Source organism: Erpetoichthys calabaricus, chromosome 5 (assembly GCF_900747795.2).
Source record: "Erpetoichthys calabaricus chromosome 5, fErpCal1.3, whole genome shotgun sequence".
NCBI classification, from domain to species: Eukaryota; Metazoa; Chordata; class Cladistia; order Polypteriformes; family Polypteridae; genus Erpetoichthys; species Erpetoichthys calabaricus.
Genome location: NC_041398.2, coordinates 20,004,061 through 20,030,180, shown reverse-complemented (window position 1 = coordinate 20,030,180; position 26,120 = coordinate 20,004,061). Strand labels below are relative to the sequence as shown.

General features: G+C 42.5%; 2 protein-coding genes across 2 annotated transcripts in view; both read left to right on the top strand.

Moving 5' to 3' along the window:
* LOC114641671 (zinc finger protein 420-like) overlaps positions 1–7,629 on the top strand; it is a 66,357-nt gene extending 58,728 nt beyond the window's left edge. Inside the window, exon 5 of the mRNA XM_028790691.2 lies at positions 4,937–7,629. Coding sequence (XP_028646524.1) covers positions 4,937–6,333 — 1,397 coding nt within the window. The 3' untranslated portion in view covers positions 6,334–7,629. The remainder of the gene's footprint in view (positions 1–4,936) is intronic.
* LOC114641660 (gastrula zinc finger protein XlCGF26.1-like) overlaps positions 1–26,120 on the top strand; it is a 180,039-nt gene that overhangs the window by 125,273 nt on the left and 28,646 nt on the right. The window contains exons 2-3 of the mRNA XM_051927449.1: positions 22,790–23,348; positions 24,552–25,840. Of these exons, the coding sequence (XP_051783409.1) occupies positions 22,928–23,348; positions 24,552–25,840 (1,710 nt within the window). The 5' untranslated portion in view covers positions 22,790–22,927. The remainder of the gene's footprint in view (positions 1–22,789; positions 23,349–24,551; positions 25,841–26,120) is intronic.

The following is a 26,120-nucleotide window of genomic DNA, read 5'->3' as shown; positions in this document are numbered from 1 at the left end:
CTCCAGGGTCTCCTCAACCTGCTCCCTACTATCGCTACAGATCACAATGTCATCAGCAAACATCACAGTCCATGGGGACTCCTGTCTAATCTCATCTGTCAACCTGTCCATCACCATTGCAAATAAGAAAGGGCTCAGAGCCGATCCCTGATGTAATCCCACCTCAGTCACTCCTACCTCAGACCTCACCACTGTCACACTTCCCTTGTACATATCCTGTACAACTGTTACATACTTCTCTGCCACTCCCGACTTCCTCATACAATACCACAGCTCCTCTCTCAGTCACCCTGTCATTTGCTTTCTCCAGGTCCACAAAGACGCAATGCCACTCCTTCTGGCCTTCTCCAAACTTCTCCATCAACATCCTCAGAGCAAACATCACATCTGTGGTGCTCTTTCTTGGCATGAAACCATCCTGCTGCTCACTAATCATCACCTCACTTCTTAACTGAGCTTCCACTATTCTTTCCCATAACTTCATGCTGTGGCTCATCAATTTTATTCCCCTGTAGCTACTGCAGTCCTGCACATGGGTGGAAAACATACAAGCTATAAAAACCTGGACATGGACACAAACAGACAAACATACACAGGCTTGGTCTTCAATAGAAATAAAATCCTGCAGCACTTCATCATATTCCTTGCTTTGCACCCCAATAAGTACAAGTCATCGCCAATATACTAACAACCCGATTGCGCTTCCCTCATTTAGAATATGGAACCAATGTAGGAGGCACTTTACATTAGAGAAGCTGTTATCTGTGGCACCTCTACATGATAACCCCCTTTTTCCAACCTCTCAAACCTACACAGTTTTTAATGTTTGCAAAAACGTATGGGATTAAATCCTTTAGAGATTTCTATATAGATAATGGCTTTGCATCCTATGAACAGTTACACTTCAAATTTGATCTCCCATCAAAACAATTTTTCCACTATCTCCAAGTTAGAAATGTTGCTACACGAAATCTGCCCAGTTTTCCTCTCCTCCCACCTGTTTCTATTGCAGAAGAGATATTGATCAGTCTTGAGGACTCAGACAGCATTTCAATAATATATAAGACCCTTTCAAAGATCCCAGAGCACAGTGAGGAAAAGGATCTCTTACTCAACATTTCAGAAACGGACTAGAAGGCAGCCATGCACAGAATACACTCAAGATCCATATGTGCAAAACATTCACTCATTCAACTTAAAATCTTTTATAGAGCACATCTGTCACATTTAAATTTGTCCAAAATTTTTTCAGGGCATGACCAAATCTGTGAACATTGCAATCCAGCCCCAGCTTCACTGGGCCACCTTTTGGGTGTGCACCAAATTAACATCATTCTGGATTAAACTTTTTAAATGCCTATTGGAGTCACAATCCCTCCTAATCCACTAACAGCTCTGTTTGGTGGGCTCACAGATGTTCTTCTCCACTTAAAGCCCAAACAAACTGTAATTGCCTTCACTTTGCTATTAGCGCATAGACTTATCTTGCTCAACTGGAAGAATCTTAACTCAGTGTTGTGATGTGAAATTTTACATATAACTTGATAAATATTTTGTATGTCTTTATGTGTAATTTAGGCAAAGCAGTGTAATTTAGTGTTTATCCCACCCCCCTTTACGACTGAGTCTCTTTGAATTTTATGACAGAGTTGGGAGACGATGTGCCTTAAACCAGTTTGGCGAGTGTTTCTTTGCTTAAGTCTTTCAACCCCCGCAAGGAACCCAGGTTACTTTAACATATGGTTTGGGGGCAGGTGTTAAGATGTTCCAGTTCCCCCATTGGTCTGAAGTGTGGCTGTTTGGAATTGGTTTGGATCAGAAGCTTTTAAGGACCATGATGTCCTATTGGCTCTAGGTGTTGGACAGAACATCTATAAAAGTATGTGCTTAACCTCACAATCTCTCTCTCTTACTAACCAACAACTGATGAAGACCGTCACACCATGAACTGAAAGGACAACACAATGGAGACCACAGCTTGGTAGCCATTTTGGAACAGGCATACGGCCTGTTCTGAAGAAAGCTGCCTTAACTAGAGACATTTTAAATAACTAACAAGTCTGTGTGCCGCCTGAAACTATACATCACCATTTAATCAGGTTGTATGGTTGCCAATATTCAAATGTACTTTGCATTTTGTTATTATTTATGAATATTATCAGTAATACATTATTTTATGTGTAACTTAACTCCTGCTTGTCTTTTTACTACATCTAATTGCCTGAGGTTACAGATATAGAAGGGAAGGTGGGGATAAGTTGCAGTGCATCCAGAAAGTATTCCCAGCGCATCACTTTCTCCACATTTTGTTATGTTAAAGCCTTATTCCAAAATGGATTAAATTCATTTTTTTCCTCAGAATTCTACACACAACACCCCATAATGACAACGTGAAAAAAGTTTACTTGAGGTTTTTGCAAATTTATTAAAAGTAAAAAACCTGAGAAATCCCATGTCCATAAGTATTCACAGCCTTTGCTCAATACTTTGTCGATGCACCTTTGGCAGCAATTCCAGCCTCAAGTCTTGTTGAATATGATGCCACAAGCTTGGCACACCTATCCTTGGCCAGTTTGGCCCATTCCTCTTTGCAGAGCTCCATCAGGTTGGATGGGAAGCGTCAGTGCACAGCCATTTTAAGATCTCTCCAGAGATGTTCAATCGGATTCAAGTCTGGGCTCTGGCTGGGCCACTCAAGGACATTCACAGAGTTGTCCTGAAGCCACTCCTTTGATATCTTGGCTGTGTGCTTAGGGTCGTTGACCTGCTGAAAGATGAACCGTCGCCCCAGTCTGAGGTCAAGAGCGCTCTGGAGCAGGTTTTCATCCAGGATGTCTCTGTACATTGCTGCAGTCATCTTTCCCTTTATCCTGACTAGTCTCCCAGTCCCTGCTGCTGAAAAACATCCCCAAAGCATGATGCTGCCACCACCATGCTTCACTGTAGGGATGGTATTGGCCTGGTGATGAGTGGTGCCTGGTTTCCTCCAAACGTGACGCCTGGCATTCACACCAAAGAGTTCAATCTTTGTCTCATCAGACCAGAGAATTTTCTTTCTCATGTTCTGAGAGTCCTTCAGGTGCCTTTTGGCAAACTCCAGGTGGGCTGCCATGTGCCTTTTACTAAGGAGTGGCTTCCGTCTGGCCACTCTACCATACAGGCCTGATTGGTGGATTGCTGCAGAGATGGTTGTCCTTCTGGAAGGTTCTCCTCTCTCCACAGAGGACCTCTGGAGCTCTGACAGAGTGACCATCGGGTTCTTGGTCACCTCCCTGACTAAGGCCCTTCTCCCCCAATCGCTCAGTTTAGATGGCTGGCCAGCTCTAGGATGAGTCCTGGTGGTTTGGAGCTTCTTCCACTTACGGATGATGGAGGCCACTGTGCTCATTTGGACCTTCAAAGCAGCAGAAATTTTTCTGTAACCTTCCCCAGATTTGTGCCTCGAGACAATCCTGTCTCGGAGGTCTACAGACAATTCCTTTGACTTCATGCTTGGTTTGTGCTCTGACATGAACTGTCAACTGTGGGACCTTATATAGACAGGTGTGTGCCTTTCCAAATCATGCCCAGTCAACTGAATTTACCACAGGTGGACTCCAATGAAGCTGCAGAAACATCTCAAGGATGATCAGGAGAAACGGGATGCACCTGAGCTCAATTTGGAGCTTCACGGCAAAGGCTGTGAATACTTATGTACATGTGCTTTCTCAATTTTTTTATTTTTAATAAATTTGCAAAAATCTCAAGTAAACTTTTTCACATTGTCATTATGGGGTGTTGTGTGTAGAATTCTGAGGATAAAAATGAATTTAATCCGTTTTGGAATAAGGCTGTAACATAACAAAATGTGGAGAAAGTGATGCGCTGTGAATACTTTCCAGATGCACTATATATACAATAATCCCTTATAAAAAGTGGTAGGTCTGTGAGATTAGGCATTCTGACAAAGGCTACATATTAGTAATACAATAGGGAAAAGTAGAGCAGTATATTACTCTACCAAGTCAAAACACTCACCTATTTTAAGTCAGTGGGTAACTGATGTTATATACTATTTGAAATTGGACAAAATCAAATTCTCACTTAGAGGATTGGTTTGAAAATTGTTTTTAAAACCTAATTGATAACATTTTAGAATAAACATTTATATCAGGGAGAAAAGACTCCTTTCTCTCTTTACTACTCTTAAAAGTTTTACTCCGGCTGTTGGCTTTCCTCTCTTTCTCATGGATGGGGGTTGAGTTGATTTCACTTTTGCTAGGTTTGACTTGATTGTATGAAATGTTATGTACTGTTAATAAATTCATCCATCCATCCATTATCCAACCCACTATATCCTAACTACAGGGTCACGGGGCTCTGCTGGAGCCAATCCCAGCTAACACAGAGCGCAAGGCAGGAAACAAATCCCAGGCAGGGTGCCAGCCCACCGCAGGGCACACACACACACACACACTAGGGACGATTTAGAATCGCTAATGAACCTAACCAGCATGTCTTTGGACTGTGGGAGGAAACCCACGCAGACACGGGGAGAACATGCAAACTCCACACAGGGAGGACCTAGGAAGAGAACCCAGGTCTCCTTACTGCAAGGCAGCAGCACTTTAATAAATTCAATGAAAATTTTAAAAATATTCAAATCAATAGTGTTAAGATATAGTATAATTTGGTCTGTTATGGTTTTATTACCGAGTAAAACAGCAAAGGAGATTGTTTTTAGAAAAAGCCAAGGAGCTTAAATGTGACATTTTAACTCTTTAATAAATGACTCCAAATTACAAAATACACATTTGGTCTCAGTCCATCATTGACGATAGCACATCCACTGAAGGGCCCTGCTAAAGGTCTGGAGGAATGGCTTAAGTGAAATGATAGTAACATCACAAAAAATGAGGATTAACAAGCTTTAACAAAATTGTTTGTTTTGTTCCAGATTTCCAGGAGAATGGCAGCTTTGCCTTGTCTTCATTTGCTCAGCCTTCTCTTCAGTGCAGACTGCAACAGAAGCAGGGCAAGGGGACAATGAGACGATCAGAGAGTTTGACAGCGGCCTCTTTTCAGTCTGGTTCTCATCCTGGTGGTGAACTAACAGGAACAGGAGTCATCAACACTGATGAACAACAAGTATATAATACCAATCAAGAGGTTTTACATCCCAGCCAAGGGTGTGGACAAACATTTAAAATCAAATGTGACTCTAAAGATCACAACTCAGTTCATAGAAGACTAACACCCCATTCTTGTTCTGAATTTGTAAACGGATTTCTCCATAACAGTAGCGTTCAGGAACAAATAAGAATTCATACTAATGAAAAAAACCATTGCTGTTCTGAATGTGATAAGCGATTTCCTGACAAATATAGGCTTCAAAGACATGCAAGAATCCACACTGGAGAACGTCCCTATGGCTGTGTTGAATGTGGAAAAAGATTCACTGACAGTAGCCATCTTAGAAGGCATGCAAGAATTCATACTGGGGAGAGGCCATATGGCTGTTCTGAATGTGGTAAAAGATTCTACTACAGTAGCCATCTTCAATGCCATGAACGAATTCATTCTGGAGAGAAGCCTTATTGTTGCTCTGAGTGTGGTAAAAGATTTTCTGAATTTTCAAGTCACTATAGACATACAAGAATCCACACTGGAGAGAAGCCATTTTGCTGTTCTGAGTGTGGCAAACGATTCCCTCTTAACAGCCGACTTCAGACCCACTTAAGAATTCACAGAGGAGAGAAGCCATATGTCTGTTTGGAATGTGGCAAACACTTAAGTAGCAGTAGCAGTCTCCAGTCTCACAAGAGAATCCATGCTGGAGAGAAGCCATATGTCTGTTCTGAATGTGGCAAACAATTCAGCAAAAGCTGCAGTCTTCAGTCTCACAAGAGAATGCATGCTGGAGAGAAGCCATATGTCTGTTCTAATTGTGGTAAAAGATTCTGTCACCGTAACTCCTTTCAACGGCACACACAAATTCATACCGTAGAGAAGCCATACACTTGTTCTAAATGTGGTAAACAGTTCTCTCAAATCAGTGCTTTTCAGAAGCACGCACAGATTCATACTGGAGAGAAGCCATATGTCTGTTCTGAATGCGGTAAATGTTTCTATCACAGTAGCTCTCTTCAGAGGCACATACAAACTCATACTGGAGAAAAGCCATATGTCTGTTCTGAATGTGGTAAAAAATTCTACCACAGTAGTTCTCTTCAGAGGCACACACAAATTCATACAGGAGAGAAGCCATATTGTTGTTCTGAATGTAGCAAAAGATTCTTCTATAGCAGCAGTCTTCAGAACCACCTAAAAAGTCACACTGTTCCACGGTCATGAATTTGGCAGAAGATTTTCCCATAGCAGCAACATTCACAATCATTCAAAAATTCACACTTTAGAAAAAAGGTATTTCAACTGTAAATATGGTGATGTTCAAAAAGAAATGGCTGAGAACATACACTTTCCCTGTGTTAGAATATGGTGGAATTGTGTTGGATCGATACAACATTTTTGGCTTCAGTACCAACACCAAAACGATACCGTTTTGTAAAAAGGGGTAACTTGCAATTGTGAAATAGGTATTTTAAATTCATATTAATATGTTAATAACATTCTTTCTTTCCTCTTAGTCTTCATGATTGTAATTTATGTGGCCTAAACATTTTCCTTCCAAGCCTTGATATATTTTACCAGAATTGCATCAAGTAGGATAACATCATCTAATCGATTCCTAGAGACAGAATGGTGGTGGGAATATCCATACAAAACCTTAAGTTTTGCCTATGACTTTGAAACCAGCAGGTCGCATTGCAAGGTGGAGGGATGAACTGAGATAATACTTGGCAAGCATATGGTGCCATATTGTGCAAACTGGCAATGCACACATTTACTCTCCCTGTTACCCTGGTCAATGTTGAGCACGAATCGGGACACATTCTGTCACATATGTGTAGTATTTGAAATGAGAAGATAATGGAGGATTACCTGTTGTGTTTGTCTGAACTTTGTGAAGTTTTAAATTCTCCTTGGCGTCTTGTCTGGCTAAACAAGCCATTTGGCAAGTAAGCTGTAGCAGCAGAAATCCACATTGATCAACCTTTATTTTTTCGGTCGCAACTGTAAAACTGTGTGGTTAGTAGGCTTAAACGCACTTAATTTTATCCTGCCGTCCTGCCTTTTTTGTATAATGATGACATTTATTTTTTAATTTAATAGATGATGTAAATGGCCTAGGTTATAAACGCTTTGATAATTGGTTATCTTACATTTACTAGTTCTGTGACCTGTTTATGATGAACGCTTTAAACATTTTTTCTTGGGTTTCTACTGAGATGTTAACGGTAGGTGATGGGCAGGTGAAGCCCCCTGAAGCTCCTCTCCGATTGTGATGGGAAAAGAAAATTAGTGACATCTAGTGGTTTACAGAAATCATTACAGCCTTTAGCTTTTAGGAGACCCCCGGAGGAAGCGCCTATATGAGCCCTTGTTGATCGTATAGTTTCACTCAGACAAAAGCGCTAAAATCCTAAGATCAGTCTGTGCATTCATTTTAATCTTATGATAATGGCGTCATTAAAATGCTGCAATAATTGTACAAGTTAGTGTGGGCACCCATTTTCTACAATAAATAAGGAAAAGAATAAAAATCTTGAATAATGTCTAAATGTGCTGTCCTAAAGATTTACTCTGTTGCCATTACAAATATTGTAGCACCGTGCCAGTGCTCAGCTGTGCTGAGTGCCATTGGATTCTCCTCCTTTTCGGTAATGCATTGTCGTGCCCAATTCTTGCTGGAATAGACTCCTGTAGACCCCTGCGACCCTGTTCAGGACAAAGCAGGTATGAAACTGACTGATTGCAGCTGTGGACCACCAGAACTCCACTTCATTGAGGAGGCTGTCGCCTTATGTGACTCGTCAGTGATAACGCCTGGTTTCACTGTGGTTATAATGAGGGTTATCTGACTCGAGTCAAGTGAGTCATGTGACAAAAACCCGCAATCCAATTGGCTGTCCAGAAGAGCTACTGATTCGCGGAGCTGCGGACGTCTGCAGCCGGACCCATCTCAATAATTTCATCGCGACTAACTCATGTACTAATTCAGAAAAGGGTTAGAATGAAAACCTGCAGCCGCTGTGTTCCTCCAGGACTGGAGTTAGGGACCCCTGCTTAGCACACTTGTTTTTAAGATTAGGGACCCTGGGGTACCTGGCCTTACCCCCACGAACCTTAAGTTCAGGGTTTGTAGTAGGGGTAGGCCAGTTGAAAACAAACAACAAGAAGGAGATGGCGTCCGCTTTCTGGACAAGACCCGATAGCCCGAGAGTCGCACCAATTCAGACACGGCTACTGATTTCAATATGAAGGTGGGACGTTGCAGTTGTAAACGGAGACTGGAAGCTGATGAAGTCATCCCAGAACAGCGTGTCGTCAAATCACCCACTGCGATTTTACTCTGAATAACTCCCAACTGTTCGTATGTGTAAGATGCGACAGTAAATGGAGGAAGAATAAGTTAACAGTAAGACTATGACATTCCGAAGCCAAATACAACATAGTGGTGCAGGGTGAGAGACAAACCTGTTTCTCTAAACCAGTGGTTCTCAAACTGTGGGGCAGGCCCCCCTATGGGGGCGCGAAGATGTGATAAAAAGAAAACAAGAATCGAAAATATGAAAAATACATCTATTGAAACCAAAACAAATTAACTTAAACTACATTCTGATACTAGAAAAATAAATATAGAGTTAGATAAATGTCGTTAAGTAGGTATAATAAAATTTACATCTATGATATATCATTAATTTAAAAAGAACAAATTTGTATTAGTAGGCTCCTTTCAAAAAAATGTTAGTGATGCGCGATTAAAACTGTTATGAAAACTCGGGTCGTAAATACTTAACGGTTGAGAAACGTTGCTCTAAACTGATAAATGAAAATCTACATAATCCAATAGTATGTTATGTGCTGTCGGTGGTTTGGTAAACCAGCATCGGAACTCATTTCAGAGACGTCAAAAGCCAACTGTAATGCTTTTTAACGAAAAAAAAAGTAATATGAAAAATAACAATACCGTGAAAATAAACATTGTCAAGCCACATACGTTGTACTGTAATTATTTAATCATCTTTGTTTTAATAAATTCGTCTGAACTGCAGAAAATAATTACACAGCTTAAGTCATCCAACTCTGCGCTTCTTTCGATTCCAAAAAGATTCCTTAAAAGAAGTTTCAAAAGTACGCTAATTCATATAAATTATTTATATATTAATTATATAATATATATCATATTTATTATTATTATTGTTGTTGTTGTTGTAATGAGCACTGAGATGGAAAGTCCGAGACACACGGCGAATGGGTGTTAATCCCAATAACAGGCGCGTTTATTCCACAACACATGATTTACAGTGGTCTTCTGACAGAATCAATCTGCGCTGTAAAAACCGTGTAAGACGCTCCATAAAAATAACAGCCACTTCACTAGAACTGGCTGTTTCACTCTCGCAGTGTCCACGATCGCCGTCCAGCGTCTCTTGTGGTGTTCCTTTCCCCCCCGTCCCCCATTATCATCTGTAAGGCTGTATTTGTAGTGCCCTAAGAGACTCCACCTGCCTTCTCGAGCCTCCGCGGACTTGAAAGATATAATGAGAAAGTTCCAGACTTTCCTGGAACACAGAGCTCAGCGCACCTGTAATTACCCTGCCGTCAATCACCTCTCCAGCCCCGCCCATCTCTAGGGTGACAATGCTGACTACATTATTATTATTATTATTATAGAAAAGATTATCTGGTAAAATGGAAGATAATGTTAAAACTATGTTGTTTTTTTTTTCTATGTTAAACTCGATCATTTCTACAGTTTAGCTATACAGTGATCCCTCGCTATATCGCGCTTAGCCTTTCGCGGCTTCACTCTATCGCAGATTTTATATGTAAGCATATTTAAATATATATCGTGGATTTTTTGCTGGTTCGCAGATTTCTGCGGACAATGGGTCTTTTAATTTCTGGTACATGCTTCCTCAGTTGGTTTGCCCAGCTGATTTCATACAAGGGACGCTATTGGCAGATGGCTGAGAAGCTACCCAACTTACTTTTCTCTCTCTCTCTCTTGCGCTGACTTTCTCTGATCCTGACGTAGGGGGGTTGAGCAGGGGGGCTGTTCGCACACCTAGACGATACGGACGCTCGTCTAAAAATGCTGAAAGATTATCTTCACGTTGCTATCTTTTGTGCAGCTGATTCGTGAAGAGACATGCTGCACGGTGCTTCGCATACTTAAAAGCACGAAGGGCACGTATTGATTTTTTTATCTCTCTCTCTCACTCTCTGCTCCTGACGGAGGGGGTGTGAGCTGCCGCCTTCAACAGCTTTGTGCCGCGGTGCTTCGCCTACTTAAAAGCAAACAGCCCTATTGATTTGTTTGCTCCTTTGAAGAGGAAGATATGTTTGCATTCTTTTAATTGTGAGACTGAACTGTCATCTCTGTCTTGTCATGGAGCACAGTTTAAACTTTTGAAAAAGAGACAAATGTTTGTTTGCAGTGTTTGAATAACGTTCCTGTCTCTCTACAACCTCCTGTGTTTCTGCGCAAATCTGTGACCCAAGCATGACAATATAAAAATAACCATATAAACATATGGTTTCTACTTCGCGGATTTTCTTATTTCGCTGGTGGCTCTGGAACGCAACCCCCGCGATGGAGGAGGGATTACTGTATGCTGTTTTGCAGGCAGTTTTTTAAATCTACTCTATATATTTAAAATCCTAAGCCTAAAAGTGCAAAGGTTTTGTGCAACAATTTTGTGTGATGTTTTTTTGTCTCATTTTTTGTCACGCTTTAAATCGGACTTTTTTAAAAACCTACATATACTCTATATGTTTGGTATTACTCTTTTCAGAATTGGTCGAACTTTAATGTGATGTTAGATTTTCAGACCCTTATTCCGTTTTTAAATTATAAACTAAACGGGGATACTCTAATTGGTAAGAGAGTAAATATTTTATTGTCATTTCATGATTTGTACTCTGTTAAATAATAATTAAATTGTATTTTACATATTTATAGAATTTCGTGATTTTGGCCGCAACTGGGGGGTGGTGCTTGAATGCCCCCCCCCCCCAATAAACTATATTTTAATTTATTTATCTTTGTTCTTTAAACATGCAATGCTTATAGAAATCTTCTCGTTTTACTTGCAAACATATCAGACACATAAATGAAAATATAATGAAAAAAGAATACTTTTTAAAAAAAGTATATACCACTTGTCATTTAATAATAATAATAATTAATAATAATTCTTTACATTTATATAGCGCTTTTCTCTCTACTTAAAGCGCTCTCCACACAGGGAGGACTTCGTTTTATTTTTTCTATCTTCCTATATTTCACTTTGTATTTTTACCATAATATTAATGAAATAGTTTCACAAATAATGTCATAGGGAAACATATTTCGTCTGGATATATTCGAAGCCTAATATAAAAGGACAGGTGCGATTTTTTTTTTGGTCAGCTGCGTAGAATCATTGATATTTCATTCTTCTTCTTTCGGTTGCTCCCGTTAGGGGTTGCTACAGCGGATCATTCAATTGAGACGTCTTTAATAACGATTGATGACTTTTACTTTGACAGCAATTCTTCTCGCTTGTGACGTCATTCGTTGGCGCCCCGGAGATATGCATTTTGATTGGCTCGTCAACGGAGCGGGGCTGCGGAAGTCCGCTGCTGGAGGCTTTTGAGGTGAATACGAGGCTTGTGTATGTACTTAAGAGACAAAAGCGAACAGAACAGGAGAAAAAAGTGTAAAAGAAAAAGAGAGAAAGAACACTGGAGAGGAGGAGTGTCGGTAAGCAACTACAGCATCGAGCGGGGAAGAGAACAGGGGGGAAAAAAAAAAAATCAAAGTGGAGCAGGACGTGAACAGGAATGTCAGGGGTGGGGGATGGGGTGTAGGAAAACCAGGGCAGCTTGTTGACGATAAATCAGGAAAAAAAGATGACGATTCAAATGGAGAAGGAGAGTAAAATAGAAAGTCGCGGCAGTCTGTACAAGTTCGCTTTGGTGCTAAATAGACTCCCGCAGGCCAATCACTCGCACGCTCCCGTTCACGCCGACCGAATATCCAGGCTGCCGTGTAAAAGTCGCTCGCCCGTTACTCATCCCGAGTTTCGTATGCAGTGGAAGTCGCTAAAATCTAGGGACTCCAGGTTTCACAAGAGCTTTCTCCCAAATGGTGTTTGGTATACGAACAGAGCACCGGAAGGAATGATTTGAGGACGCGCGGACAGGGCCGCATTACTGGAGGGGCTTAAACCGAAGGCTTTAGACAATGGCGTCTTTGTTACTTAAAGCTAAAACGTATTCATAGACGTCATGTCGCTTTCGTGTAAATGACATAATAAAGATATCGACTTGTCTGTAAAAGCGAATGGAGTGATGGCAGCTGACAGCTTTAGCTTTTTTTTTTGTTTTCTTAGAGGGTCAAAGCTGGGGGGGGCTGTCAAAAGACAGGGCCTGTTAAAGCCCATTGCGGCACGCCTTGTGTGATTTTGAGCTATACAAAAACAAAGTGTTGTTGTACCATTTTTATTCGGACGGATGTTTTACGTTCATTGTCGGCATTCATTTTGTTCAAACCCGGTGCGTTTATTCTTGCAACGATCGTTTTATTATAAGAGTCCACGGAAATCAAGATGGAAAAGTGGCCCATGTTTAAAAAAAAATACATGAATCAATAGAAAGCACAGATCTAATAGAGCGACTGGTATGCTTTGTACAAAAAGCTGATAATAAACGTAAAGGGAAGCGCGAGCGTCAAGGCGATTTCCTATAACCTATTGGCCTGACACTCTCGCTGATCGGACGTGAGCGCCTGTCCACCGAGTGTGTTGTGCTCAGAGTTCATCCCCAGTGGCAGCCTAAATGAGTAAGTGGCCCAAATCACGCCCTCTTAACTGTCCAGGTGTCGCATTGATAAATGTTTGCTTGGATTCAAGCATAAACATATATACCTACACCAAAACATCAGATTTATAAAAACCTGGCGTGAATACATTTCTGTGCATTTTACCTTTGTAAATCGCAATCCTCTTGTAAATGTGCATTCATGAATGCCTCCCGAATTCCACCTACTTGTCACCCTGCTACAACCATCCATAATGATCCTCTTACATATACAGTGTCAGTGCTGTAGGCATTAATTACCTGGAGATGGGTCCAACTGCGCAGTTCCGTGATTAAGGAGTTTAACTGGGCAGCCAATTGGATTGCAGTTTTTGGTCACGTGGTTTACTCCACTTGAGCCCTATAACCCTAATCTTTACCTGCGGTGTAACCAGGTGTGGTCAATGACATGTATAATATGCAGCGATGACCTTCTCAATGGAGTGGGGCTCTGGTGGTCTGCAACTAGAGTCTGTTGATTAGCCGGGATGGAAGCCTCCCTCCGGACTCATCCAGACACCATCTCCTGCACTTTGAAAAATTCCATGGCACTCGCCACACTGCATTGAAGCACCACTCCTCTGCTCTGTGGGGTCCTGGGAAAGCTGTAAAGCAGGGGTCTCCAATGTACCGGTAGCTTGCAACCCCTTTCCAAGCAGCCTGCCAAAGGGTTAATGAATCCTATGTATTAGTCAAATTAGGGGTGGGCGATCTTTCCAAAAAAATTATATCATGATTGACAATCTGAATTGCAATCCATCCATCCATCTATTTTCCAACCCGCTGAATCCGAACACAGGGTCACGGGGGTCTGCTGGAGCCAATCCCAGCCAACACAGGGCACAAGGCAGGAAACAATCCTGGGCAGGGTGCCAACCCACCGCAGTGAATTGCAATCTCCCTTTTCAATGTGGCATACACTTAAGAGAATATCCAGACTCGGACTCATCAAGACCTAAGTAACACTTTATTTTAAATATCAAACAAAGTTGAATTCAATTGTTCTCTCATTCGGTAGCCAAGCAGGGGTAAGGGACATGCCCCGAACCTCAAAGGCGTAAGCTAGGGTTTTCAGAGCCCGGGGACAACTGAAGATTTTGTGACAAAATGCAATGGGGAAGTGAAATTTGGTGCCCCCTGGATGCTGCGCCCTGGGACAGATGTCCCCCCTTTGCAGCTACACCACTGCCGAAGCTGAGAAGTGAGTGAGGAAGACCCCTCGGCCCGATGCGTATTTCTCAGATTCGTGTAAATAAATAGTTACCGCAAGCAAACTGTGATACATAGCAAAATGAGAGAAGTCACAAAATCAACCGGAATGTTCGAGAAAATTACAGAAAATCCATTAAGTAGTTCTCTTGTGAAAAGCGGACAGACATTGGATTTTATACATTTAAATATTAGAAAACCTTCAAAATAAAGTGCAGTTAAAGTCTCAGCATTTCTAGAGCTTAGTAGAGCGAGATAAATATAAGAATCTTCACCAAGCAGCTCTGCAAATGTCTGCTTTGTTTGGGTCTCCACACCTCTGATTTCATGACATTCCTTTCAGACTCACAAAGTTCAGAACACGACTGAGAGACGAACACTGAAATGACTCCAGAAGAGTGAACTCCACTCCACCACACACCTGCCTCTCTTGTTGTGTCATCTGACTAAACATAAAACATGTCACACACACACAACTGGACCTGTGTATAAAGTGACACACTGACATGGAACAAAATGACAAATGAATAAGTAAAGTGCATTGTTTTGTTTTGCCAGCATTCATGTTTTAATTCAATAGTGTGAGATACACTAGACATACAAAACGCACTTGCAGATAAACTAAATATTGTTTGTGATGTTTTAATGCAAAATGTGAGTTGTGGACACCAACATTTTAATAATTCTTTGCGTTTATATAGCGCTTTTCTCACAACTCAAAGCGCTCAGCTATTGCAAGTTAAGGGCCCAACACAGCAGAGGTCCCTATTGGCATTTACGGGATTCAAACCGGCAACCTTCCGATTGCCAGATCCCTACCCTCAGAGCCACCACTCTTTTGTAAATGTTCAGGCAAAACACGCGTATTCAGTTTGTTTGGGTTGAAATAAGTGATGAGAATAAACGTTGGAAAACATGAGAAGCTCTCGGCCGTTCTCATTTTGTAAATTTAGCTTTCGGGGGTTTAAGGTTGGAGACCCCTGTTGTAAGGCGTCAGCGTCTGAGTGGATAGCTACCATCACCTGGCACATACAGTGAATAGTACGGGCCGTATGACAATCTGCAGGTTCAGCCACTTGCCTTATCAACAAGCCACCCGGCCACATACAGTTGTGCTTGAAAGTTTGTGAACCCTTTAGAATTTTCTATATTTCTGCATAAATATGACCTAAACATCATCAGATTTTCACTCGAGTCCTAAAAGTAGATAAAGAGAAACCAGTTAAACAAATGAGACAAAAATATTATACATTGGGTACGGAAAGTATTCAGACCCCCTTCAATTTTTCACTCTGTCATATTGCAGCCATTTGCTAAAATCATTTAAATTAATTTTTTTCCTCATTAATGTACACACAGCACCCCATATTGACAGACAAAAAAAGAATTTTTGAAATTGTTGCAGATTTATTAAAAAAGACAAACTGAAATATCACATGGTCCTAAGTATTCAGACCCTTTGCTCAGTATTTAGTAGAAGCCCCCTTTTGAGCTAATACAGCCATGAGTCTTCTTGGGAAAGATGCAACAAGTTTTTCACACCTGGATTTGGGGATCCTCTGCCATTCCTCCTTGCAGATCCTCTCCAGTTCTGTCAGGTTGGATGGTAAACGTTGGTGGACAGCCATTTTTAGGTCTCTCCAGAGATGCTCAATTGGGTTTAAGTCAGGGCTCTGGCTGGGCCATTCAAGAACAGTCACAGAGTTGTTGTGAAGCCACTCCTTCGTTATTTTAGCTGTGTGCTTAGGGTCATTGTCTTGTTGGAAGGTAAACCTTCGGCCCAGTCTGAGGTCCTTAGCACTCTGGAGAAGGTTTTTGTCCAGGATTTCCCTGTACTTGGCCGCATTCATCTGTCCCTCGATTGCAACCAGTCGTCCTGTCCCTGCAGCTGAAAAACACCCCCACAGCATGATGCTGCCACCGCCATGCTTCACTGTGGGGACTGTATTGGACAAGTGATGAGCAGTGCCTGGTTGTCTCCACACATACCGCTTAGAATTAAGGCCAAAAAGTTCTATCTTGGTCTCATCAGACCAGAGAATCTTATTTCTCACCATCTCAGAGTCCTTCAGGTGTCTTTTAGCAAACTCCATGCGGGCTGTCATGTGTCTTGCACTGAGGAGAGGCTTCCGACAGGCCACTCTGCCATAAAGCCCTGACTGGTGGAGGGCTGCAGTGATTGTTGACTTTCTACAACTTTCTCCCATCTCCTGACTGCATCTCTGGAGCTCAGCCAAAGTGATCTTTGGGTTCTTCTTTACCTCTCTCACCAAGGCTCTTCTCCCCCGGTAGCTCAGCTTGGCTGGACGGCCAGCTCTAGGAAGGGTTCTGGTCATCCCAAACGTCTTCCATTTAAGGATTATGGAGGCCACTGTGCTCTTGGGAACCTTAAGTGCAGCAGAAATTTTTTTGTAACCTTGGCCAGATCTGTGCCTTGCCACAATTCTGTCTCTGAGCTCTTCAGGCAGTTCCTTTGACCTCGTGATTCTCATTTGCACTGACATGCATTGTGAGCTGTAAGGTCTTATATAGACAGGTGTGTGGCTTTCCTAATCAAGTCTAGTCAGTATAATCAAACACAGCTGGACTCCAATGAAGGTGATCTCAAGGATGATCAGAAGAAATGGAAAGCACCGGAGTTAAATATACGAGTGTCACAGCAAAGGGTCTGAATACTTAGGACCAGGTGATATTTCAGTTTTTCTTTTTTAATAAATCTGCAACAATTTCAAAATTTTTTTTTTGTCTGTCAATATGGGGTGCTGTGTGTACATTAATGAGCAAAAAAAGTAATTTAAATAATTTTAGCAAATGGCTGCAATATAACAGAGTGAAAAATTGAAGGGGGTCTGAATACTTTCCGTACCCATTGTACTTGGTCATTTATTTATTGAGGAAAATGACTGAATATTACATATTTGTGAGTGGCAAAAGTATGTGAACCTATCCCTATTGCTTGTCCACTTTTTTCTACCACATCTTGTCCTTCCCTTCGCCTCTCTATTAATGTGCTTGGACACAGAGCTCTGTGAACAGCCAGCCTCTTTAGCAATGACCTTTTGTGTCTTGCCCTCCTCCTTGTGCAAGGTGTCAATGGTCGTCTTTTGGACAACTGTCAAGTCAGCAGTCTTCCCCCTGATTGTGTAGCCTACAGAACTCGACTGAGAGACCATTTAAAGGCTTTTGCAGGTGTTTGGAGTTAATTAGCTGATTAGAGTGTGGCACCAGGTGTCTTCAATATTGAACCTTTTCACAATATTCGAATTTTCGGAGATACTGAATTTGGGACTTTCATTAGTTGTCAGATATAATCATCAACATTAAAAGAAATAAACATTTGAAATACATCCGTCTGTGTGTAATGAACGAGTCTAATATACAAGTTTCACTTTTTGAATGGAATTACTGAAATAAATCAACTTTGTCATGATATTCTAATTTTATGACCAGCGCCTGTATAGGAATACATTTTATTAGGGTTTCAAAAAAATGTGGGGGGGGCGTGATTAAAACTGTTATGAAAACAGATCGCAAATACTTAAAGGTTGAGAAACGCTAACTTATAGCTTCGAGCACAGCCAGCATGATGGAAGTAAAGCTTGTCTAAGATATTCCTGACCTGTTGAGCAGTTCCCTCTGGTTCGGTGCCTGCTGCCATAAACAGCGGTGGGCAAAATCATTCCTGGAGGGCCACAGTGGCTACAGGATTTTGCTCCCACTGAGTTGCTTAATTAGAAAAACAATCCTTACCAATAATTCATTTTCATGGCTTGTTAGTGCTTTAACTCTGCCAGGTCAGGCCATGCTTACAGTATCTCACAAAAGTCTCACATTTTTGTAAATATTTTATTCTTTCTTTTCATGGGACAACACTGAAGATGTGACACTTTGCTCCAATGTCCAGTAGTCCGTGTACAGCTTGTATCACAGTGTAAATTTGCTGTCCCCTCAAAATAACTCGACACACAGCCATTAATGTCAAGAAAAGTGAGTACACCCCTAAGTGAGAAATGTCCAAATTATGCCCAAAGTGTCCATATTTTGTGTGGCCACCATTATTTTCCAGCACTGCCTTAACTCTCTTGGGCATGGAGTTCACACGAGCTTCATGGGTTGCCACTGGAATTCTCTTCCACTCCTCCATGACGACATCACGAGAGAGACCTTGCGCTCGTCCACCTTCCGTTTGAGGATGCCAAAATCCCCCAACCGCCGGCCCCAGATGCTCAATAGGGTTTAGGTCTGCAGACATGCTTGGCCAGTCCAGCACCTTTCCCCTCAGTTTCTTTATCAAGGCAGTGGTGGTCTTGGAAGTGTGTTTGGGGTCGTTATCATGTTGAAATTCTGCCCTGCGGCCCAGGGAGGGGATCATACTTTGCTTCAGTAGGTCACCGGACATGTTGGCATTCATGGTGCCCTCAGTGAAATGTAGCTCCCCAGCGCCGGCAGCACTCATGCAGCCCCAAACCAGGACACTTCCACTACCATGCTTGACACTTGTCTTTGTACTCCTCACCTGGTTGCCGCCACACACGCTTGACACCTTCTGAACCAAAGAAGTTTATCTTGGTCTCATCAGTCTGCTTGTCTTTCTTGTGCATCATCTTCAGAAGAGGCTTCCTTCTGAGACAACAGCCATTGCAGACCAATGTGATGTCGTGTGCGGCGGGCGTATGGTCTGAGCACTGACAGGCTGACCCCCCTCTGCAGCAATGCTGGCAGCACTCGTACGTCTGTTTTCAAAAGACCACCTCTGGATATGACGCTGAGCACGGGCACTCAACTTCTTTGGTCGACCGTGGCGAGGCCTGTCCTGAGTGGAGCCTGTCCTGTTAAATCTGTCGCTCTATGGTCTTGGCCACCGTGCTGCAGCTCAGTTTCAGGGTGTTGCCAATCTTCTTATCGCCTCGGCCATCTTTATGTAGAGCACGGGTGTTGAACTCCAGTCCTGGAGGGCCGCAGTGGCGCCAGGTTTTCATTCTAACCATCATCTTCATTGGTGACCAGTTTTTGCTGCTAATTACCTTCTTTTGCCTTAGTTATAATTAACTTGTCTCAGACCCCTTAGTTGTTTCTTTTTCTTTAATTAGCAGCCAAACAATAATGAGACACAAAACAAGCCACCACATGACTAGTTCACCTGCGCCGATAACACAATATGTGAAAATAAAGAAAGGTGAAGGTCTCAGTAAGGTTGGTCTCTCAGCTCACTAAAACATCTTGACGGCGTTGTTAGAAAAAACAGAAAATCAACAGTTTTGTAAATGTCTGCTGTGGCAGAATGAGAGCAGCAACAAGCTATGGGATTAAATAACGAGTTTAATTAACACGGAGAATTGGCTTCTCATTAAGAAACTGATTGGAACGAAGTTGGTTGGAGTTTGAAATCCCTGTTTTGCTCATCATCTGTTGGCTCGTTTCACATCTCATTTCTGTTTGGCTGCCATTTAATGAAGAAACGAATCAATTCAAAGGACCAAATCCTTAAAAACAGGGCTATTAAAATGAAGGGAAAAGGAGTTAATTAGCAGTGGAAACTGGTCACTGATTAGGAAAAGGGTCAGAATGAAAACCTGCAGCCACTGCGGCCCACCAGGACTGGAGTTCGACACCCCTGATGTCGAACAACAATTCTTGTTTTCAGATCCTCAGAGAGTTCTTTGCCATGAGGTGCCATGTTGAACTTCCAGTGACCAGTATGAGAGAGTGTGAGAGTGATAACAGCAAATGTAACACACCTGAGACCTTGTAACACCGAGTCACATTACACCGGGGAGGGAAAATGGCTAATTGTGTTTGGTGTGTGTGTGTGCGCCCTGCGGTGGGCTGGCGCCCTGCCCGGGGTTTGTTTCCTGCCTTGTGTCTTGTGTTAGCTGGGATTGGCTCCAGCAGACCCCCGTGACCCTGTAGTTAGGATATAGCGGGTTGGATAATGGATGGATGGGCACAATTTGGACATCTTTCACTTAGTGGTGTACTCACTTTTGTTGACATTAATGGCTGTGTGTTGTTATTTTGAGGGGACAGTAAATTTCCACTGTGATACAAGCTGTACACGGACTACTGAACATTGGAGCAAAGTGTCACATTTTCAGTGTTGTCCCATGAAAAGATAGAATAAAATATTTACAAAAAATGTCAGGGGTGTACTCGCTTTTGTGAGATACTGTATATCTTAGATTTTTTTTTTCCTTTCTAAAGATATCATCCAAATGATTTGAAGGCTAAAACAGAGGAGTAATTCTCAGTCCTTCACTTTTTTCTCTTCACTTTCCTTCCAAATATTTAATTAAACCCAATAGTGCACAGTAATACACAAAGATGTGTAAATGGTAACATGCTAAATGGAGAAATGCTGCCCTCTTTTGTCATTTGCATCTTATTGCTAATAAGGAGCCATTAAAAACCAAGAATATGGCTGTTTAAGACTAAAATCAGCAATAAGGGTTCAAAATCTTAACAAGCGAGACAACTAAAGTGAAGCAGAAGTGTTACTTGAGCAATTAGTGCTTCTTATTAAGAAATTGGGTTGGAACAAAAACCTGCAGCCTCTGCGGCCCTCCAGGACTGACGCTGCCCACCCCTGCCATAAAGCCTCCCATCATTAAAACTTGGGTATGAGCTGGTAATGTTCGATTTCTGGTGGTCTGTGTTGCTTATTGCTGGAGCCAGCTCAGCACATACAGTGCATCCAGAAAGTATTCACAGCACATCACTTTTTCCACATTTTGTTATGTTACAGCCTTATTCCAAAATGGATTAAATTCATTTTTTTTCCTCAGAATTCTACACACAACACCCCATAATGACAACGTGAAAAAAGTTTACTTGAGGTTTTTGCAAATTTATTAAAAATAAAAAAATGGAGAATTCCCATGTCCATAAGTATTCCCAGCCTTTGCTCAATACTTTGTCGATGCACCTTTGGCAGCAATTCCAGCCTCAAGTCTTGTTGAATATGATGCCACAAGCTTGGCACACCTATCCTTGGCCAGTTTCACCCATTCCTCTCTGCAGCCCCTCTCAAGCTCCATCAGGTTGGATGGGAAGCGTCGGTGCACAGCCATTTTAAGATCTCTCCAGAGATGTTCAATTGGATTCAAGTCTGGGCTCTGGCTGGGCCACTCAAGGACATTCACAGAGTTGTCCTGAAGACACTCCTTTGATATCTTGGCTGTGTGCTTAGGGTCGTTGTCCTGCTGAAAGATGAACTGTCGCCCCAGTCTGAGGTCAAGAGCGCTCTGGAGCAGGTTTTCATCCAGGATGTCTCTGTACATTGCTGCAGTCATCTTTCCCTTTATCCTGACTAGTCTCCCATTTCAGTGGGAGGATGTGTTGCAAATTCTTTTCTTCCACAGTTTGTGTGGTGCAAAATCAGGGCTGCCTCTGATCCAGAGAAGTCAATTTTAGGGCTGGGCTGAAATTGAAACCTTGGGCCCATTAAAGTTGTCATCTCCATGCTTAGAAGTGCGTTGAGTTAGGAGTGGAGAGGTAAGCTGGAGTTGCAGGGTCAACAGGCCAGGAGTAACAGTGATACGGGGAGAAAAAGAAGAGGAGTGACAAGAGGAGTGCTTTTGAGTATGGAGCAGTGGGCCGGTGAAGGAGACACTTTTTGTATTTAGCGGGGATCCTTCAGGCAGGCCCACCAAGGCTGGAGGATGTTTTTTCAATATTTGTAATGGCAGTCAAACGTGGTGCACTGCTTGTTTCTGCTAAACGTGTATTTCTGTTGGTTTCTTTGTAATTGAGGTTTGGGATATCGGTTAGTCACAGGTCAAGTGTCTTTTAAAATGATGGCTTCAATTTGGGTGAAATATTCTGCTTTGAATCCTTTACTGTTGTATTTGTCGAGCTTTGACATAGTGCCAGTATAAAACAGTTTCATGTGATTAAAAACATGCTTTTTAGATTTTTCACCCTCCCCGCCTGCAGTTTCTCTGTCCTGCAAGCAGGTCCTCCAAAATAATCTGGGAGTTGGTGGCAAGACTTGGCACTCCAGCCCCTGTTAGAAACATCACACAGTTTCAGTGTGATGCTGAGGTGTCACCCATGGCTGCACTTGGGTCCTAATATGGGATCTTGAGGTAGGTTGTCGCGTGGTGGGGGCAGCAACAACAACACTGTATTGGTGCGTGCTGCCATGCTTCTCCTTCTCTTCCTCATTCCAAATTTGGTCTTAATCAGCCAGACTTTGTCTCCGTATGAAGTTGGTTTTCACACCCAATCTGCTGAGATCCGCTTAGGCTTACATGGAGCGTTCACAGCATTTCAAATCTCGCATCAAAAACTTAGTGGGTAGTTGTTTGTGTGTTTGGTAAAAAATGGGACTTAACCCTGAAATGTGCTCAGGTTATAGATAGATAGATACTTTATTAATCCCAAGGGGAAAAAATCAGGGCTGCCTCTGATCCAGAGAAGTCAATTTTAGGGCTGGGCTGGAATTGAAACCTTGGGGCCATTAAAGTCGTCATCTCCATGCTTAGAAGTGTGTTGAGTTAGCAGTGGAGAGGTAAGCTGGAGTTGCAGGGTCAACAGGTCAGGAGTAAGAGAGATACGGGGAGAAAAAGATATAACCTGCAGGTTATACTTGATAACTTTATAAAGTAATTCTATCACTTTTTCATTTTGACAGATTAAAAGGAGCATCCCTTCCCATTTACCTGACCATGCACCGAGGAGTCTAATGGCCTCCAGGTCAAGGCTGTCCAAGTGAAAAGGGAATCTTGGAACAGAAGAGAGGTGTGGCAGGGAGAGAGAGGAGTTTTACAAAATGAACATGGCCTCGGCCAAAGAGGACACCGTGAGTGAACGACCGGCGCACATGACACAAGAGGATTGTCAGTGGGGCGCACCAGAGGTTTTATGTGACAAAGAGGAGGACTGTGAAGGCAGCACGTCTGATTCTGAAGAAGAGTCGGAGGATGAAATCATTCAAGTTACAGTGGAGGATTCCGAAGACTTCTCGGTTAATCTTGAACTGCGAAAGCACGAAACGGGGAAGACTTTCAGGCAAGACGTTTGTGAAGAGTCTCACTTCATTTTACAGCCCTGGTTCACTAATTTGGGACCACCGGCCACCCAGCAGAATTCTGTGGAACTGAAATCGGAGTTATCGGAGTCCGAAGAAAACATAGGCGAAGGAGACAGAAGAGAGGCGGCGGAGCAACTATCACCTACGAGTGTCAGAATGAGTAAGTAATGTGAATAAATGTAAAAATGACACTGAGCACATGTACAAGTGCTTGTGCTGGTGCTTTTTCATAAGTGAAAATTAAAAACGGGACAGAAATTTGATTGAAGCTGAATTGGAAAGCATGTGTGCTGGTGCATGGGGATTAACAATCCATCCATCCATTTTCCAACCCGCTGAATCCGAACACAGGGTCACGGGGGTCTGCTGGAGCCAATCCCAGCCAACACAGGGCACAAGGCAGGGAACCAATCCCGGGCAGGGTGCCAACCCACCGCAGGACACACACACAAACACACCCACACACCAAGCACACACTACGGCCAATTTAGAATCGCCAATCCACCTAACCAGCATGTCTTTGGACTGTGGGAGGAAACCAGAGCGCCCGGAGGAAACCCACACAGACACGGGGAGAACATGCAAAGGGATTAACAATAGGTGACCTAAATTGGGGGGAAATAAAAAAAACACACTACCATATAAACTGTATTTTTTTTTTAGAAATACAAATGAGGTCTTTAATTTATTTGATGACAATCAGATACTTTAAAGACCAAATTGGCTTCCCATATTCCAATTGCTGCAGGTTTCTGCCCACACAGCCCTTCTCTGCTACTTCACAATGCATTGCAGTGGAGGAGAACATCAGCAGTCATAGTGGAATAAGACAAACGTCTGGGGGGCTTATTCATTTACACATGACACATCCGCTGCAGGATCTCATTAAAGATCAGCGGGCACGGCTTGATAGAAATAATTAGAACGATGAGAGGATGAGATTTAGTAAGGGCAGTGGAAAATAACAAAGAGTGAGGGAGCAGTAGTCACCACTGGACATGGAGGGTCTGGAACTTGAGTTTGGCCAAATAAACCATTCTGCCACACTTCCGTCAGCACCATTTCTCAGTTGCCATCCTCATTCATCCATGCATTTTCTTAACCTTGGATGGACGCAGCTTTGAAATCAACCTGAGAATGTATGCCAGTTCTCTGCATGGCACACACATAGTCACAGCATCTGTGGGATATGAAAGGTCGATGGAGAAACCTAGCAGGCACCAGGAGGATATGGAAAGTGTTTACATGCATACCAGGAATTGAATGTCAGTGTGTGGTAGTGACAGCAACTGGTGTGCCATCTGTTTCTTTGCAAAACTGTATTTAATTAAAAGTCTTGTCTGTTCTGTTGCTGTTATTGCAGATTCGGAGGAGGATGGCAGCTCTTCTCCATCTTCATTTACGCAGGCCTCTCTTCAGCGCAGACTGCAACACAAATCGGACACGAAGCAGATGAAGACAGCAGCAGTGGAATCGGAGGATTTGCCAGCAGACTCTTTCCTCTTTAGCTGCCCTCCTGATGTCAAACTAAAATCCCTCAAAAGTCAGAGGCAAATATCTAAACTCCTCAGTTTTCAGACTGCAGAGAAACCTCCTTGTTGTTTAGAATGTGGCAAACAGTTCTCTCAAAAATGCCATCTTCAGAGCCACAGAAGAATCCACACTGGAGAGAAACCTTATTGCTGTTCCGAATGTGACAAACGATTTTCTAACAGTAGCACTCTTCGACAGCACACTCGAATTCATACGGGAGAGAAGCCATTTGGTTGTCCTGAATGTGGTAAACAATTTTCACGTATAGGCTCTCTTCAAAGGCATTCAAAAATCCACACTGGAGAGAAACCTTACTCTTGCCCAGAATGTGACAAACGATTCTTGCGTGTAAGCCATCTTCAGAGGCACACAAAAACCCACACTGGAGAGAAACCTTATTGCTGCTCTGAATGTGGGATACGATTCTCTGAGAGCAGTACTCTTCGACAGCACACACGAATTCATACCGGAGAGAAGCCTTATAGCTGTTCTGAATGTGGGAAGCGATTCTCTGCAAGCAGCACTCTCCGACAGCATAGACGAATTCATACTGGAGAAAAACCTTATTGTTGTTCTGTATGTGGCAAACGGTTCCTCGAAAATGGCAGTCTTCAAAGGCACATAATAATTCACACTGGAGAGAAACCCCATAGCTGTCCTGAATGTGGTAAACGATTCTCACAAATAAGCCATCTTCAGAGCCATAAAAGAATTCACACTGGTGAGAAACCATATATCTGTTCTGAATGTGGCAAACAGTTCTCAGACAGTAGCACTCTTCGAAAGCACACTCAACTTCATACTGGAGAGAAGCCATATCGCTGTCCAGAATGTGGTAAACAATTCTCACAAGCAAGCAATCTTCACATCCACACGAGATTCCACACTGGAGAGAAACCCCATTGCTGTCCAGAATGTGGCAAGCGATTCACATTGCTAAGACATCTTCAGAGGCACACAATAATCCACACTGGAGAGAAACCATATTGCTGTCCTCAGTGTGGGAAACGGTTCTCTGATAGCAGTGGTCTTCGACAGCACACACAAATTCATACTGGAGAGAAGCCTTATTGCTGTACTGAATGTGGCAAACGATTCTCACAACTAAGTAATCTTCAAGTTCACAAAAGAATCCACACTGGGGAAAAACCTTTTGGCTGTTCTGAATGTGGCAAACGATTTGTCAAAAATATCAGTCTTCAAAAACACATACTAATTCACACTGGAGAGAAAGTGTGAAAGTGCTGGGATCAACAGGATGAAAAAAAAGAACTTCAGGCCCATTTTGACATCCTAACTCCAGACGAATTGCAAAAACAAGCGTCATTAGGAACCGTGCATGTGCTGGGTCAAGCCCTCTCTGTAAATGTAAGAGAGTGAGATATAAACTGAAAAAAAG